Genomic DNA, 18,117 nt, shown 5'->3' with positions numbered 1-18,117 from the left:
ACAGGTATGCCATCGGTGGTTAGCCAGGATCTAACTCCCGCCCAGAGCCCTGGGCTTTTTATTATCTCCCTCACGTGGTCTCGACCTCCGTCGAGCCCACTTACACAACCTCATTCTGTGGGGGGGGGGGTTTTGCTGGTAGATCTTCCCCCTATCGTAGCGAGAGGCGTGGGCTGCCCCATCGTCTCTCGCGATACTACAGTGTCTAGTGGAAGCGCCAGGTGATCACATCCCACTGTGATCTGCTGCTCTGGGTGGTTAGAAAGGTATCACTACCTCCCTTTAGGAATATTTCCCTGGGAGTCTGGAGAGCTGAGCTGTTTTCAGCACCATCTGCATTACCAGGGAAACCAGGAGTGGGGGTGCTGGTCCTGCAAATTACGTAATTGCTTCACTTGCAGGAGTCGGTATCACTACCTCCCTTTAGGAACATTTCCCTGGGAGTTAGGAGAACTGGGCTGTTTTCAGCACCATCCGCATTCCCAGGGAAACCAGGAGTGGAGGTGCTGGTCCTGCAAATTACGTAATCGCTTCACTTGCACGAGTCAACCATCCCAGAGTCAGAGAATCTCTTGCTACGACCTAGTGGGGTGTGATGGGGCACTGGAGCAGCACACAACAGCTAATGGTCTACTGCTGAGAACTTCGACGTGACCTACATGTTCATAGAGCCCAGTTTTCCCATAACTATCACTTATGGCTGCTAACTTTCCTATACAAAAATGCCTTCAATTTACTATTTGTTTACATTTTGCTATTCTGGTACACCCATCTATGGTAAATGAAAAAATAACAGAGAAATAGTAGCAGTATTATTTTTTAACATAGCCAGTATCCCTTAGTTTACTTTAATAATAGTTTAGAAACGATTTAGACAGCTCTCAAATATTTTAAGTGACTTTTCATGATTTATATGATTTTGTTGTTTCAGGTTTATATTTCATAATGAGAAACATAGCGCGTTCCGTATTTTTTTCAGTTATTATTATTATATTTTTTTACCTCATACGGACACGAAAAACAGGTAAGGAAAATATTGACCACGTGGCATCCCTACGCCTCTCACAACTCATCTCAAATTCGAAAGCAGTAACAATGTGTTACATACACTCTCAAGGATAGACACAGTCATCTGCAATAAAACTGCTGGGAATGGTGGGTTGCTCATATCAATGCTAATATTTACCGTTACCTTTACAATAAAATCAAGTTAAATAAACAACAGAAAATAAAATGGCGTTTCAAGAAGCTGTTGTTCGGTATGACCTCGCCGACACACCGTACTCCGCTTCCGCTCCCGATACACTGGACAATATGAGCGTTCCAGATACTATACATGTAAGGCGCCGGCTAGTGCCATGTTAAGATCAGGCATATTTCATTGTACAACTTATACTAGTTGTACAATAGGTCTTTCATGTATGGTGTGCTCCGCTCTTCAGCTTAGCCGGCTAACACGTATTTTGCCTGATTTTAAAATGGCCACCGTTAAGACAGGACTCCGCCCACACGAGTGCTCCAGTTTAAGATGTTTCCTTAGTTAGACTGGAGGCCTGTGGATTCATGTATTGCACATTCTTCCGGAAGGAGGGGGCGACGTCTTGGTCGCGGGAGTTTTGATCGTGGAGGAGGATTGCTGTAGCTGCCCCCTTCGCTCCTGCTATGGCTCAGAATGTCCAGAATGTTACGTTGTCCCTGACTTTGCCGATCACGTGCCACATCTGTTTGGGCAAGGTAGGGTGCGGGAACGCAGACACTGACATCCGGGGTAGAGGTTCTAGCTGCGGAAGGTGGAGGCACAACAGAGATGGCGTTTCACTGCTGTGATACTCGAGTTCTGCGAACTTGCTTAGGCCTGATGCAGTTTTGACCGTTACTAAGCTACATTTATTTGTTGCACTTCAAATAGTACTCCTCTTACCGTCTTGCTTGTGACCCCCTTTATATATTAAAGTTTTGGAAACAGATCCAAGATCCTAGCAAACGTGCCTTGGCTTACTGTATCGCTTCGTTGTACATATGTTCTCCTTTTTGAAAATCAGAACCTGCTTCAACATTTTAATTAAACAACATCTACCCGGAAGTCCTGCATCCTCTTATCCGAAGCTGTCATCGTGTCTTGCCTACCTTTCTACCGACAAACCTTACTGCAACTGGAGCCATGCAGGCTTCGGAATAAGAGAATTCAGGACTTCTGGGTAGATGCTGTTTAATTAAAATGTTGACGCAGGTTCTGATTCTCATAATGAGATCAGTATGTAAACAGAAGTGAGTAACCGTTATGGGCATGCTACACATTATGTTAAAAATCTGCCTGCTTTAGGTAAAGTGAGGTAGGTAGATGGTAGGGTTGTGTGAACAGCAAAATCAGTGTTAGCCCCAATGAATGGGCAGCCAGTACTTACACGTTAGTTTAACAGACCCCTATAGAATGTGACCATATGGAAAAACGTGAAATTAAAAGTGTTTGAAATGAAATACAATAGTTAATGTTCTGTTGCAGTGAACTGTACAAGCCTGCCAATTTTGATAACCTTCAACCATTTAATTTAGTATTTCCCAAACTGCAGGTCGCAAGCCAATTTCTGGTGTGTAGCAAATTTCCAAGCAATAAATAAAGATGTCATTAAATTCTTTATTTATCTGCTTCAGAGACAGAGGGCAAATGTCAGGCTGTGTCTTCTGTTGCTTATTATTATTTTTTTAACATGAGGACTACTGTTTACAACTCCTTTTGATTTCGAGTCGGAGAAAGACAAGTACAGTGAATTATGTGACCATCTTGCATGGGAACATGAAGTGTTAAAGGAAAGGCTGTAGGATATTTGTTTTTGGTAATACGCGACAAAATGTAAATACCTGTAAATTAATTGTACACATTCAGCAGTTACAAAAGCAAACATGAAGCAAATGTTTTTTGTAGTTCTGAAGTGTGAAGGAAACATATTTTAATAGTGTCAGAGCAAATGAAAGCACTTTACTTGGTGCTGCACTGCTGGAGTGGGAAACAGTTTACACAACTCGGTTTACCATCCAGCTACCTCTCTAGGTCAGATGGACCTTTGCCATTGTTTTAGGGAAGATCAAGAGCTATACCTCACACCCATAGTTTATCACAATTTCTATTTTAAGTTCAGTAAGTAAGAGTTTGGTATAAGTTTTAAGTGTTTTATTATTCAAAGTGTAGTAGGTAATTTTTTTTCAAAGTTATGCATTTTATTCATCATCTCGATAATCAAAATATGAACAGGAACCAATAGAAAAAGATAGTTATGAATCAATAATAAAACTCATAACGGATGTACTATAAAAGAAACCATCCATATTCTAGGAACTAGGTGAGAAAATTGTCGTCAGAACTCATGAAGTGTTCCAGTTAGAGAGGCTGTGAGAAAGCATAAAGCTTCAGCCAGTAGAGCAATCCAAATAATCAAAAATCAATTACAGCATAATTTACCTTAAAGAGAGGTTCAAGAAAATCTCAGTCTCAAAACAATGTGAAATTAGGACTAAGGAATATGGATAGGACCTTCCGTCACAACCACAAAAGTTCAAAGGCAAATGGGTCTGGTAAAAGTCATAAAGACTAGTGGCAAAATAGTGGGGCAAAGAGTGTTAACCTACTTTAGGAACATGTACTATTATAAGCAGTTCAAAGATGTTGCAGGTCATGTTGCTTCTTCTCCTCCTCTCATCCAGTAAACTATCAAAGTTTTCCTGGGAACGTATTTACTCCCTATCTTCTCACACAAATACAATAGTCTTTAACAAAAGTGTTAGGTTTGTTACTTCACAGTCATGATTTAGATTCTGCGGAACCTTTTCTCATGCAAGATTTCTTTCCAACGCGTCTAACTACTTGTCTAACCTTCTAAAATATCAACTTGTACATTTTGCTAGCAGTGATCCATGTAGAAACTGAAATATCGTTATAGCAAAAAGAAAATTGCGTACAACATCATCCATTGGAAATTATACATGTGTTAAAATAGGTCACGTTTACTTTAAATGATGCATTTTTATGAGATTTTTCTTCATTATTTTACTAAACAATATCTAATCATGTTTTAACACTCTTCTTTGTGTTAGTAGAAACATTTAGCAGAGTTATGTGAAAACATTTGTGCAACTTATTAAAAAAACATGATAATTGAGAGGTCTAGAATTAAACCTTATATGCATGTTTCAGCAAAACTAGTCAATCTACTTTCAAGCAAAATTACGCTTTAGCCTTTTGATGCCTAGTACTAGTAAATACAACTGCTAAGTGCATTTTTCTGTAATTTAAAAGCATTTTATTTTCATTAAAATGTCCACGTTATTTCAGCAAGTATATTATAACTTTTATTTTGCGTTTTATTAAAAACACACCGTCACACAAATAGTAAATGTTCACCTATCCCGATTTCCACACCTTTCTGTCCAGTATATTTTTATCAGTAAAACTGTATGTCTGTACAATTCTTTAGTTTAATTCAAGAATCTCCCTCCTCATGTCCATTAAAGCTGAGGGGGTAGTTCACAAAAGTTTGTTGTACTAAAAAGTGGGTCGTAGTTCTAAAAAGTTTGGGAAGCACTTGTTTATTTGGCTTTCAGGGGTGACGCACTGGATCAAAATCTGGGTTATGCAAAAGCACAGTGGATGGTGGTGTGAATGCCAGAACCTTAAATAAAATTCATAAGTAGCATCGCTCTTTGAGAACGAAGTTTTATTCATCTGAATGACTTGGAACCCCAGCAATATGTCTGTGAAAAACTTTAATCACCGGTAGTTTCACCTTCCTTTAGCAATGGAAATGTACCCAGTGGTTAAGGTCTCAATCATAGCAAATGGATGTGTATTCATTATATGTGTAACAACTTCTTGGTACATTCATAACGTTTCTTAAACAGCGCACTCTTCTCATTGAAGCTACAACCCTTAGAGATATTTTCAAATGCCAGACCAAGAACGTAGCGTACTCTCTAATCTTCCTATGCCATCTGGAGCTGAGCTTTGCAAAATATTAGTAGTTGTTGAAGCTCACACGTGTGTTAGTACTGTAGCAAGTCACTCGTGATACAAGCAAGATGGATTTGGTTAAGTGTTTCTGGCCTAGGTGCCCACATTGGGGGTTTATTTGCTTTGGACCGACCCATTTTATTGCTTTACATTCCAGATCTGCTGGCCAAGTTATCCTAGCTTTTACACTGTTATGGAAAAAAAAACAAGAATTATTCAAATTCTTTTTGCTTTATTGCAGTAACTGTATGGTTTACTTCTTCACATCATGCATGTGCCACTTGGAAAAAAGGGCACTTAAAAGAAACATTGTCTTTATGTGCTGAGCATTCGTCTCATCTGATTGAAAAATACTGTTTTAATTGCCAAGCAATGTTTTCTTTACCTTATGCTTATGTTCTGACGTGCTTCATGCAATATGCACGCTTTAAAATGTCTATGGGTGGTGGAATGTGTGACGCATCACGATTTCAGGCACCCAAATTTAGACACTGGTCAGTCACTTTGTTTCTGTTTCACACATGGTTAAGTTTAGATAAAAGCTGCCAACTTGTCCATCTGTGCCCCCTTGGTGCTTGATACGTACACCTGTGACGGGCACCAACTAGACAAAAAACACGCGTATGTGTTATGTATGAGATACCATGTATTTTTTACCCAGCAGCACAAAAGCAACCTGTTACACGCACTTAGTTGCGGCACACTTATCTCGTAAAACTCAGAAATAATATTGTGTGTTATTGCCCTTCAAAAACAAGGCTGGAAACATACTCTGTGAAAGTGTTTGCTTCTTGCCTTCTGTTCCCCGTGTGAGCCTTCCTTGTATCTTCACTACCGGCTCCTGTGAACAATTGTTTCAATGTGATGCACAGAAGCATTGTGTGGCTTATCCGGTCTGGGTAGGAGAGCTCAGTGTGTTTTTGTTGCAGAAATCTTTGTACAACCTGCAAGTTATTTTCAGTGAAACATACGTTGAAATTTATTTTGCACAAATTTCTTGCTGTTCCCCATTGTTCTGCAGTTATTATCTTGTGTGTTTTATTTTTTTTATTTTAAATGTTTGTTTACCTCTTAACCAATTTGAGAAGTGACAGAGTGGATCTTGATTTCTCTTAAATGACTGTTGGTGTAGTAGCCAGGCTTGTCAGTGTCAAGCTATGTATGTTCCAGTGGACATCCACACCTTCTCCCACCAAAGACTCTTTTACAAAAATGATTTCTGATCCTCTTTGTTGAGAGGCTCTCAGATTTGACATCTGGCAGGGGAAAATGGCAGGGCAGGTGAGGTGGAGAGCATCCAGTCATCATCCCAGTCCCCTACTGGTTACTGCCCAGCATGACACAGCATACATCAAATGTTTATTGGTTGAACCTGCCACTGTGCAGACCACTATTGCCAGCCTGCACCGTGATAAAGTTTGAACAATTGGCTTTGAACCGATTCTAGTTCCTTTATAGAAATAGCTTTTGGAAATGGAATCTCTTCAGTTTGCACTGCATGCCAGCCATGATAATCATTTTCTTTAGCTCACAATCAATGAAACTGCATCAGAGTGATGCTGATAGGTTTGTAGTATTTTGTCACATGAGCTAGGGAGGCTCTTGTTCAGGAAGTGACAGTACTCCTAGTAGGAACTTTGAGTAAAGAGTTGAAGGGTAAGGATCGGAAGCTCAAACATTGGTGGTGATAACTCCAGTCACATTCATAGTAAATACTTCTGAGTACTTTTGTTGAAATCACATCCACAAAAGCTGTCTTCCTTGCTCTCTCATTTACGTCTTTTGCCTATGAACCGTAACAAGACGTCTCTAAATATGATAACATTTTACAGTTTTACCTTCCTCCATATACTTGCCTGATTAATCTCAATTGTATATTTAAAAACATCCTGCTATTTCTGGTTGATTTGGCTGGTTTTGGGAACAGCAGCAAAACAATGGCTGCAGACATTTGATTATGAAATCACAACAGTCACTAGCTCTGGAATGTTACCCTTGCTGCTATTAGTATCGCAAGCCAATAAATTGAGCTTTGCTTTCACTTGAATTTAAGACCACCAAACAAACTTCAGGAACCACTCTAGGAGTCCCACCTCCAAATTTCAGAACTCCTAACACAGATGATGTTTCGCCACCAAACTTCCTAATCAGGTTTTTGTAAGGGTATCGTGCATGGGAATTGAAACTGATAAATGTGGGTCAGGGAATCTCGTGAGCTGGGGATAGGAGTAGGGCTTAACCACACATGAACAATACCTGACTCCCAGGACTCAACAAATTGCATTGGGTTATTTTTTCGACCTAGTGCAAATCACACTGGTCATCATGATTAGATGCTAATCGTTACCTGACTAATTGCTCCAAGGCTGGAACAGGCAGTAATCAACCACAAAAGAGTTGCCCACTAAGGGCTACTGCTAGCCACTAGGAGGATACAATGCATGTTACCCGCAAGTATGAAGAGCCAGCCCTGCAATGGATGTACATCAACTGGTCTGGATTGGGTAGGTGGCCGAGAAACCTGAACCACAACTGTGTGCCACCCCACATACAAATCTTCTCACTCACCGGGTTAGAAGTCGCTACCACCTAACCAACCCTACATCCCTAAAGACATGTTTTACTCCGCACACCCACAAAAAATGTGGTTAGGCATACCTTTCCCCAAATATAAAATCTCTACTGGATAAATCACAACTGCAGAGCATAGTCTGTGACAAAAGGCTAGGTAATTGATGAACTGTTTCAAATGCCCAGCAACAGAACCCTGTTGTACTGACATGATTTCTGGTTATTAACTGTTTTCTTAGCGTCACTCCATCTATTCTAGGGCCAGAATTAAAGACTGGTGTGGGGAGAAATGTATGATTATCAAAAACACCTCAGTCCCAAAAAGGAAAAAACAGCTTCAGGATTTTTCTGTTACTACCAGGAGGGTGAGATAACCAGGTCATGTTGTTTGTTGTAAAGGAGAACAAGTGAGTGTTTATTTTGTCAATTGGACAGATAGGCTCTAATCCTCCTACAGTACAAACAAATTAACTGATAGTTTACAGAGTGATGTGTGAAGTAAGATTGTTGCTAAGGCAAGACATGCATCCATATGTATAAATTATCCAAAATGTTATGTCTATCCTTAATGCAAAACCTTTACTATTGGTGCAGGTTCTCTAAAGAAACACAAGGAGCTGCAAGCTTAGCATTAGTTACTAACTGCGAATACAAAACAAAAATGCATGAAGAGTTGCTGTTTGAGCTTACTTCACATGCTCCTAGAATATTCCTTGATTATTTGCAAATAAATTCAATGCTTGCGGAGATACAACTGCTATCCACTTCTGGCAGTAAAAAACATAAATTGGGCTGTTTCTTTCTCTTATATGGAGATTGAAAGAGGTACACACATTTCATCTGCACAGACATTAAAATGAGGTTTGATTTCTGCTGGAAGTTTAATTTGTAACGCTTCCTTAAATACCTTCCTGCTCTTGGACTGGCACTGTTCAATAAATAAGTCAGCTGCTTCTCAAAACTCGACGGATTTGCCAGGAGCAGCACTTGACTAATATTAATCAAGTTGAGATAATAAACGGAGTTCCCGTGATCCCATTCCATTCACTGAAAACTTGGCTTGTAAATAACACACTTCCTTTGCGCCATTCAGTAAAATGTAAGCAAGGCTGGTAATTGTTTGCTTTCAACATGAAATGTTCTCAAAATAATTGCAGTATAAAAGGAAAAGATGAAGGTTTGAACCGTTTTGCTAAATTCACATTTTAAAGCAAGCACAGCATTCAAAAACTTTTCTCTAGCCCTTATGACAACACGTTTGATCTATGACATATATATATTTTATTAAAAGTAAGTTATGGGCCCAATTCTTAAAAAATAAATTAAAAAAAAAGTTGCAAAAGTGTAACTCATGTATACCTTTTCATTGCTGCATATTGGCAAATTCCCCAAAAAGTTAAAGAAATTTACCTGCAGGTGTGATTAATTGTATAAAATATCTATCTGTCCTAAGGATGGGATGTTTTTAGAAATCTACTTGTACCGTAAAAAAAAACTATCTTTGTGTCTCTTTTGGATCATGCAGTAAAGTGACAAATTGTGGCAGTGTTCATATTATTTTAATGTTCTGATATTAGCCTTTCTGACTGTTAGAACTCTGATTAGCTTTCCAAGCTATATCCTTTCCTGGACCGAATACTTGGATATTATCTGCCTGAGCGCCGCCGATACTTTCGACGCCACTATATCCTTCGGGTGCGGACCCGCTACCAAACTCGGATCATTGAAACACATCCTCATAGAAAACCGATGTGCACCGGTGAGGAGGATTCTCCCTACCCTTTATATTTCGGCGACGCTGGCTTTAAGGAACGTGTTTATCCTCCCGTCCTATAGCCCTGGAACGGTCCATCCCGAATTGTTGAAATCACTCACCTTGATATAATTGATTCTCTTTGGACCTCGTTTTGGCCACCCTCCGCCACTTGAAGGCGACTTGATCTCGGAACCCACTCAACAAGTTGCTTGACACGTATTAGTGCCTTCGAACCTTAGTAAGAGGAAGCTTCCCTTAACCCATATTGGAACTTAAGGTCCCGTTGTGTCCCACATGTTTGTCATCGTCGTAGCCCTGATGAAGGTGTAGCCCTGTACTGGGCGAACACCGAAACGTGCGTTGGCGTTTACTCGTATGTGCCTACCTGAAGACTTCACCCATATGTAAAAACTTGGGAGTACACGAGTTTCCCTCGACCCCTGTTGGGTAAATTGTATATTCCTTTGATGCAAAATATTTTCAAGTCAATTGTAAATAATTGTGTCTTTGTGTACATATGCCCCTTGTTGAACCTTTGAGTATGTTGTATGAATGACTGTGTGTATGATTGCTGTATGTGTGGGACCTTTTTATATATATTGCATTTGTGGAATCTATGTTTCTTAGTTTATGTTGTGTATAAAGATCATTATCCTGACCTTTATTTATTCAAATAAAATCCTGTGTTTATCACTTTCCCTTATCTGTCTCGCTGTCTTTTTGGGTCTGTCTCTAGCCTGTTGTTTGTTTGTAACCATGACCCTATCTTGGGCTTATATACATCACTCCTGTGTAGGCAGCTGGTTTTGCTTTTCTTCTTTGGTCTTAATTGTCCCCTACTCCTCCTGCCTACCCATCGTACTTTTAGGGGCCCCCTTCTATTGGATAGGATTTAGATTCCACCTACATCCTAATTTTCCACATTTCTGCAAATTTACATGCAGGAGTTGGAATTAGACAGGAAGCAGTAGTTCCATGATTGAAGTTTGTGGCACACTCACAACCTAAAATGTTAAAGGGTATTCCCCACCTCCTTTTCAGCCTCTTCCCACACTGGAAAAGACTGGAAATTTACTCCAGACAACAAGAGGAGTAAAACGTTTTCGAGGAAGGGGGAAATTAGACTGTAAGGAAAGTGAATTTTCATTCCCTCAGCAGATTTGCTCTTTCGAAAATGAAATTTACAAACATTTCTAAGGAATTCTCTTTCCAGGCCTGTTTCTGTGAACTCTTGTGAATTCCTGAAAGTACTAAATCTGCGCCACAGATGTTACCTGGGTGCATTTTTGTGATCTATTTCAAGATCAGGACCCCAACTTTATTTTCATGTTGCCTATAAGTGGTTTGCACTGATAATTCATTTTCCATCTTTTTTCTTACATTGGCATGCTTTAAACGTGTTTTACTAATTACTTGCATTTAAAGATGCACAACAGTTTAGCCCAAAAAATATTTAAAGCAACCACTATTTTGTGTACATTTTTTAAAGTAAACAATCACCAATTTTGCTTATGTGTGTATTTGCATCTAATCGGAGAGCGTTCTGGAAGCATTCTAAATTATCTCAAATTGTTACATTTTGCAAACATATATACAGATTTTGATAGTGGAACCGCTGTCAGTAATGGAAACCGAGCTCGCTGTATTTCCTTGCATCGCTAGCACTAACAGTAAAGGCTTTAGTATTAATGACCCATGCACACAGCTGAACAACTTATTAATGTGGATTCAAATCTTGCCTTTAATGGCAGACAATTCTCTTTCAGAGATCTATTCCGGGTACTGTAAACTGGTAGCTAAAGAGATTGGGCTGTAGGAGATTGGATTTAGTTGTCCAGTGGACCGAATAAACATGAAAACATGTTCTCTTTGACCCAAAACAATGTTGTGCGCATCAAACTATCGGACTCCCACTTCCCAGAGCCTGAAAATCTGTGAAAGTCACATGTTTCCAGGTGTACTTCTAGCACAAGTTTGTGAACTACGTTTTCGCATGGGCAAATATACTTGTTTGTCCTATAGTGAAATTGTGGAGCAGGTGCAAATGCCCTTGCAATCTTTTTTTTTTTTCCTCCACATAGAATATATTTGTACCTGTGGAGTTGCCCTTTCGTCTATATACCCACATTGTTTTTGAGTGTGTCCTTTCCTCCTTCCTTTGCGGAAAAAGTTTTTCCTCCTTTTCTTGTCAGAAGTAAGTTGCTAATGTGGTAAGAGGTTGCAGAGGAGTATGTGAATCCCTATAAACATGTAAGTATATATGCTGGTACTCCTAGGGCATTCCATCCCTGAGACAACTATTTCTTACTCACTCCCGGGTCTTATGAATTGATTTATCTACATGAAAATTCACATAAGTATGTACTTAAGGAAGCAAAACTAAATTTGCTTCTGTAAGAGAACACACTTATAATAGCCCTACCAAGTGCCATGCATCTTGGGTCAGACTAAAGCATTTGCTAATTTTTGTGTCCTCATCGCATGGTCAAATCGGGATTGACTATCAGGTAGTCTCTCAGCGCCTTCCATTGATGCGCAAACTGACTCCTTTAGTTTCATTTGGCACCACATTGCTGCCTGGTGCTAGTAATAGTTGCTGATGCCACGAGAAGTCCATCAGTAATGCTAATTCCACCAACGTTTGTATCAACGTTTGTATTGCTCGCTATCTGCATGCATAACGCAGCCAGCCAATTATTGAGCTGCTCCCTAAGTGATGTTTGTATGTGATGCACGCTGGCCAGTTCTGGGTCAACATAGCGTCAGATAAAGTGCAATGACGTATGGTGTGTCCTACCTCAGCCAATCAGGAACAGAAGTACAACCGGTAAGTAGTACTGTGTATGCTTTCCTGCTTTCCAAGCAGACAGCAGAAACAAAGGAATGACTGATGTACAAGGATTAGCAGTCCCCTATTTGGAGGACAGCTTGCAGACAAGCCCCACCACACTCTGGTATAATATATGAAGTAAAGATGGCACTAAATTTACCAAAGAGATAACAGACTGTCTTACTTTTGAACATAGAGCAGACATATCATGGCTGGCCTATGTAAACAGTTTGTTAAAGGAGGTGGATGGGAACTTGAACAGCGAGGATCCGGAGGGAGTGTTACAATTTAGTTGGAAAGAATTAACAAGCATTGGCATAGCCAATAGGTCTCGCTTTTGAGACCTTATAAGTATTTAGTTATGCAGCACAATATCCTTGGTGCAACAACACCAACTGTTGCATGGCGAGACCTATTGGCTATGCCAATGCTTGTTATGTATATCTGTAAGTAGCTGGGGGAGACGGCCAGGGGACAAAGCTTGAACTCTTTGCAGATTCCTGCATATTAAGTGTGTGGAAATGTTCGATGGGCTGGGAAGAGGTCCCTTTGATTTGGACCTATGCGTTAGTCAGGATGCTTGTGATGTGAGCCTCTAACGATCTGCTGGCGAAGGTGAGGGAAGGAAGCTTGCAGTATAATAGGATATTTAGCGATTTCAACTGTTTAATCATGTAGAAAAATGCAACATTGGCTTATTTAAGCAAGCTGTCCCAGAAATGCTGCTTATAATGCACTTCTACTTTTTTTTTTAATACAAAAAGTCTGTGTTGGTATGAGCTTTTCAATTGCACATCTTCTGAAAGCAAACACGTACAGTGCAATAAAGATAAAAATAGCTTGAAGGTAAACATTGTAATCTTTAATACAGTGACCTACGCGGATTAGAGATTAGATACAGCACAGGAATCGCTCTGTAACCCTGTGAAAAAGCAGTGGTGCTCATTATAATTCAAAGACAATTTTTACTTAAAACAAAAATGTAACAAACGTAGCTTGGGAAAGGTCACCTTGCAGCCTTGCTCTAACCCTCTACACAACGAGTATTAAGTATGGCTGTAACTTGCGGGGGCAGTGGGCCAGAGGCGCGGCGTCTATAATAGGAAAATGATGACTCCTTTGACTCAGGGGAGGGGGTGGGGGGGAATGATTACGACCAAAAACAGATTCTAAACATGTAAAGTAGGCTGGGAAGAGGTCTGTATAATTAAAAGATCATCAAACAAAAATATAAGAAAGCAGTGGTGCTTTGTATAATTCAGAGAATACTTTTACTTTAAAAAAGATAAAACACGTAAGCTTTACTCGGGGAAAGGTCACCTTGCAGCTATGGTCTAACTCTCTAAACAACGCGTATTAAGCATGCCTGTAACTTGCTGAGGGGGGAAGGCCAGAGGCGTGACGTTTATAACAAGTGAGGCCTCCTTTAACAAAGAAAACAAACAAAGGTCAACGCAGCAGGCATAAATTAAAAACAAGGAGGAGGGGCGGGGACGACACCGAGGGTGGGTGGTGGTACTGGTGATGACGGTGGGGGGACGGCACAGACGTGCATCGAGCAATGCAATGAAGGAAAAAAAAAAGAATTATGAGAGGCGTACACTTACCGTCATGGCGGAGGTGGGGGCGCCGCCGTTTGTCCCTCTCCAGGATCCTCTTTACTCCGCAAACATCACAGGACGAGAAAGAGCATAATAATGTTCAGAAACAGGGAGAAGGCAACAGCGGAAGCCTACAACTCATTTCTCCCTTTGCCGAACTGCCAATGGAAGCTACTGAGGTGGGCCAGGGAAGGAAATAAAAACATGTGGGTGCTGTGCTAAAACAAAGAGTGCCGCCCATGTACACTGTCACACTAGCATTAATTGAAACAAGCATTGGCCGCGCGACGCGGGAAGCTTGTAGTAATGTAAAAACAACACGCTAGTGATATGTATGTGTGTGTGTGTGTGTGCGCGCGCAGCAGCATGAAAAAGTGAAAGTGATTGCGCTGGTAGGGAGGCAGATGGCGGCTGCGTGCGTGCACGCTCGCGTGAACGCAAGCGCTAGGCCACCAAAGGCCTATGGCAGCACTTTGAAAACCCCGATACTAAATGTCTCGCAGGGCAGCGCATTCGCTTGCTCACCAAGACCTAAAACGGTTCTGATTGGTAAAAGGATGGCTGGTAGGGGAAATAAAAAGTATTTTAACCCGACTGTGTCAATGCACCTCTCTGGTCCCATACATTCAAGGGCCCAGAGCTACCTCACCCTATTATCAAACATTCTACATATCAAGACTGCAAATGGGCACACTGCACTTTTTGGTTGCTTTCCCCGAGATGGGCTTTAGTTCCAAATGTTACCCAAATGCCCATGCAATGGCAAGTCTAACCAGTCCACTAGGCATTTTATACTCTTTTTAACTTTTATAGGGCTCTGAGGAAACCAACAATTGTCGCTACTGTTTTTAAAAGAAAAAATTACTCATAATAAAGATGCTTTTAATTTTATCCGTAATCTTGCCAGTGTGAACCTATGCTATCGATTCTGTTTGTTTCTTATGCCATTGAAAGTAGGAAACGGCTTTTATATCTGGACGTTGTAAGACCTGAAAATAAATAGCCAGGGATATTACACCTTCAACTTCTCTAATGTTTGTTAATTAATTACCCTGTATCCGATGCCTCTGATAATGTTTTTATACTCGTTGGCTATTGAGCTGAAGCCTAGCTTGGTATTTTGTGTTCTGTGTTTTGTATATTTAATTTGTTCATGTAATGAGACTAGTTTTTATTGATATTAATTATGAATGTTTTTAATAAGAGCTTTGTAAATTTTCTGTATGGCTCTTTGGTGGATCTTTCTTATCCGAATAAAGATTTATTGATGACGAGTACTGATAAACAGTAACTTTCTCAGCGTCGCAGTACATTATTTAGAGGGAATGTGTCTCTCACTATTCTATTCAGTTTGCAAACAAAGGGATGACTGAAGGCTGATATGCATATCCAGACTTGACCCTTAACATATATATCATTGTTGATGGCAACGGTAAAGGCGTGTCTCGCTAAGTAATTAAATCATTCTCTGAAAATGTGCTGCTTTTTATAACCCAAAAGTGTGTGAAATTGAGATTCCTTCGTACAGTTATAGTGGCAGCCTCTAAATGAACCTATGATATGATTGACATGTACAGCCTGTCCATGCTTTTTAGCCAAAACCACTTTGTTTGATGGAATACGTTGGCCATGAATACTGTTTTAAAACATAATGCAGCTGCTGCTAGCTAAAAAGCGAGGACTGTCTGAAATGTCAGGCGTGACATGAGACCTCCTGGCCAGTTCATGAGGTACAATGATTGTTCTTATGGTGGTGATCATGATTATCAGCAGTGTAGAGAGCGGAGCTCTCTGTGGTGATGACACGGAAGTCAATTCGGTAATAGCATGTCTTTATTCATAAGACAGAGCTCACAGTAGCGTGGTCCCTCCAACGCCAGCCACAGCACCAACTGTCGCTGGTGGAACTCATGCGCACAGACGACACAGAAACAGAACCCCCGAGAAACTCAAAGAAGCACTGCTAAAGGCAAGTGCAACATTACAACACTCTCCTGCAGCATTTACTTTTTGCCCAATCAGTTTGGTAAGTGGCCAGTGGTCCGGAGGAGGCCTTACTCCTCATGCGATGATTAGCAGAAGGTGGCTGGGCTCGGAGTGTTAGATAGCACCAAGGACGGTACCGTGGGCGATCCATCACTTCAAGGTACCTAATTGCTTTGTCATTTGTGACGCTTTCTGGGAGTCTCTTTTTAAAACTGAATACGTTGCATACCGGGCCTTGTAGTTTTCTCTTTTTCCGTATAGGCATGATACAAATCCTAGTACACCTGGGTAAACAAAAACAAGCACTTACAATGCAATGGTCTCGGCATTGTTAAAGTTAGAGCTATTGGCATTGCTCATGACATTATTTTTGTTTGTTTTTAAAACATTTAAAGAAACGGCATTGTTATTTCCAATCTCAATAGCTTAATCTCTCTCAAATGCGAGACCTATTGCATGTGCACCCACACACAGAGCCACACACAGTGGTCGTTCCAATGGAAAATTTGGTGCCTGTAAATGTCAGTGCACTACCACACAAAGCATTAGTTACATTTAATTAAAAAAATAAATCGCCCCTTAGTCCATTATAGCTAGGTGGGTCGCTAAAGTTTGTTGTTTTTAAAATTGAGTGGCGATTTAAAAAAGTTTTTGAAGCACTGCTCCAGAGGCCATTCACACTTACCAAAATGTCTCAACACAGCATGTAAACTGCTCCTCTGGATCCCTCCACAGCCAATCAAGGGGCTGCACTGAGGGGCGGTTATGGATGCTAAGTGACCTTCATACGTCCTGACTTCTCAGCCACCCTATAAGTCTTGTACATGCAGACCCATACTTACCCGGAGAACCAGCGGGCCCCACTCTATGTTACTTCCTTCATCATCTGTGGAGGGTTCAACCCCTGAGTGAAACCAGTGGACATCCAATCAGTGCTTTGCATTTTGCCCCACAGCAGGTGCTTACACAACCACGCTGTTACAACCTGCTGTGCTAGAGTGACAGTTCCATTACATGCCTTTGTAGCCCAAGTACTCTTTTATAGAGGGGTGCGTAGTGCAAGTGAACAACAAATTAAGCCTAGTGTAGCGCTATCTAAGGACCGCTGCGCCCCGGCCTTTAAGCCCGGCCTCCATTTGCAGCTCTATACTCGTAAGTGCAAAAACTAAAGAACAAATTAGATACAAAGAAGAATGTTGAGTTATGGCTCATGTTTCTAATTAATACTATACAACCCGAGAACAAAAAACTTGTGATTAATGTAGCTAACCATCTGCAATGTTGATCTCACAAAATGTGGACCTTGTAAGATAATGACATGCCAATAAAAAGATTTTACCCAAAAAATAATCAAAAGACGCTGCACGTCTCACACAGATGGTTGGAAGCCACACACATTAATTCCTGAACATTCACTATAAATATGCATTCTGGGAATTGTAGTATTTGTTCGTTTGAGGAGGACTAACACACCAGAACACTGCTTCGGAAAAGAATAGGCTAGGACTGGGAGCAGGGTGCCCTTGTGACACGAGTGACCCGACTGCTTTACTCACACCCGATACCCCGAGAGTTAGCCGTAAGGCCCTTATTTTAATGGATAACGTCCAGGGCAGGGCACACCTTGTCCTCGTGTGAGCGCGAGGCGTCTTCCGTAGACGTTCAATGGATGTCTCATCTATTTACGTACTTGTGTGTCATTTCTTTAGGGTTAGGCCAGTGCTTTGAAAGGAAATACAGAAGTGCAGTCACTCACTATTCAGTGAAGTGACGGTACTCTACCATTAGATATACTGCAGCAGTGCTGAAAAGAGCAGGAACTCTCCCATTGAAATGAAAGAAGCGCAGGTACTTGGTACCGGACAGTACCTGCCAATTTGAAGCACTGTTTTTTAGGCACACGATTAATGATTGTAAGGCACAAAACATCCCATACCTAAAGTCTGGAGGTTCTTGGGAGCAAAAACCTGTGCTGGAGTATTGGGCCTTAAGGCCTCCGGACTCTCAGCGCTCTGTTATGGGAGGTGGTATAGGGGGTGGATAAAAGGGGTGGGGGTCGCGGCGGCGCGCAGGCGGCTCTCACTGGCTGTTTGCAGGATCTCACGGTGCAGACCGCTCGTGTAGTCGATGAGCTCCTCCAGGCTCCGCTCGCTGTCCGTAGCCCGAAAACTTGTGCAGCACCTTTTCCAGCTCCCGCTCCACCGTCACGCACTGGTCCATGGCGGGCGGCGGCGGGGGGGTCGGTGCCAGTGCCGTGCCCGGGACCTCGCAGTGGCTCTCGCACTCTCCCTGCGCCTCTCTATGGCTCATACGTGTTTCGGGCTTCTCTGTGGGGCACACGAGGGAGAGTGAGGCTTCGCGCAGCGCCGAG

At 41.3% G+C, this 18,117-nt stretch overlaps 1 protein-coding gene across 1 annotated transcript in view; it reads left to right on the top strand.

The window, feature by feature from the left end:
• Positions 1-1,525: 1,525 nt before the first annotated feature.
• Positions 1,526-18,117, top strand: part of OBI1 (ORC ubiquitin ligase 1) — a 121,247-nt gene continuing 104,655 nt past the window's right edge. Inside the window, exon 1 of the mRNA XM_085622078.1 lies at positions 1,526-1,734. Coding sequence (XP_085478204.1) covers positions 1,663-1,734 — 72 coding nt within the window. The 5' untranslated portion in view covers positions 1,526-1,662. The remainder of the gene's footprint in view (positions 1,735-18,117) is intronic.

This window comes from Triturus cristatus, chromosome 8, assembly GCF_964204655.1.
Source record: "Triturus cristatus chromosome 8, aTriCri1.1, whole genome shotgun sequence".
Lineage (NCBI taxonomy): Eukaryota > Metazoa > Chordata > Amphibia > Caudata > Salamandridae > Triturus > Triturus cristatus.
This window is presented reverse-complemented; position numbering and strand designations above follow the sequence as displayed.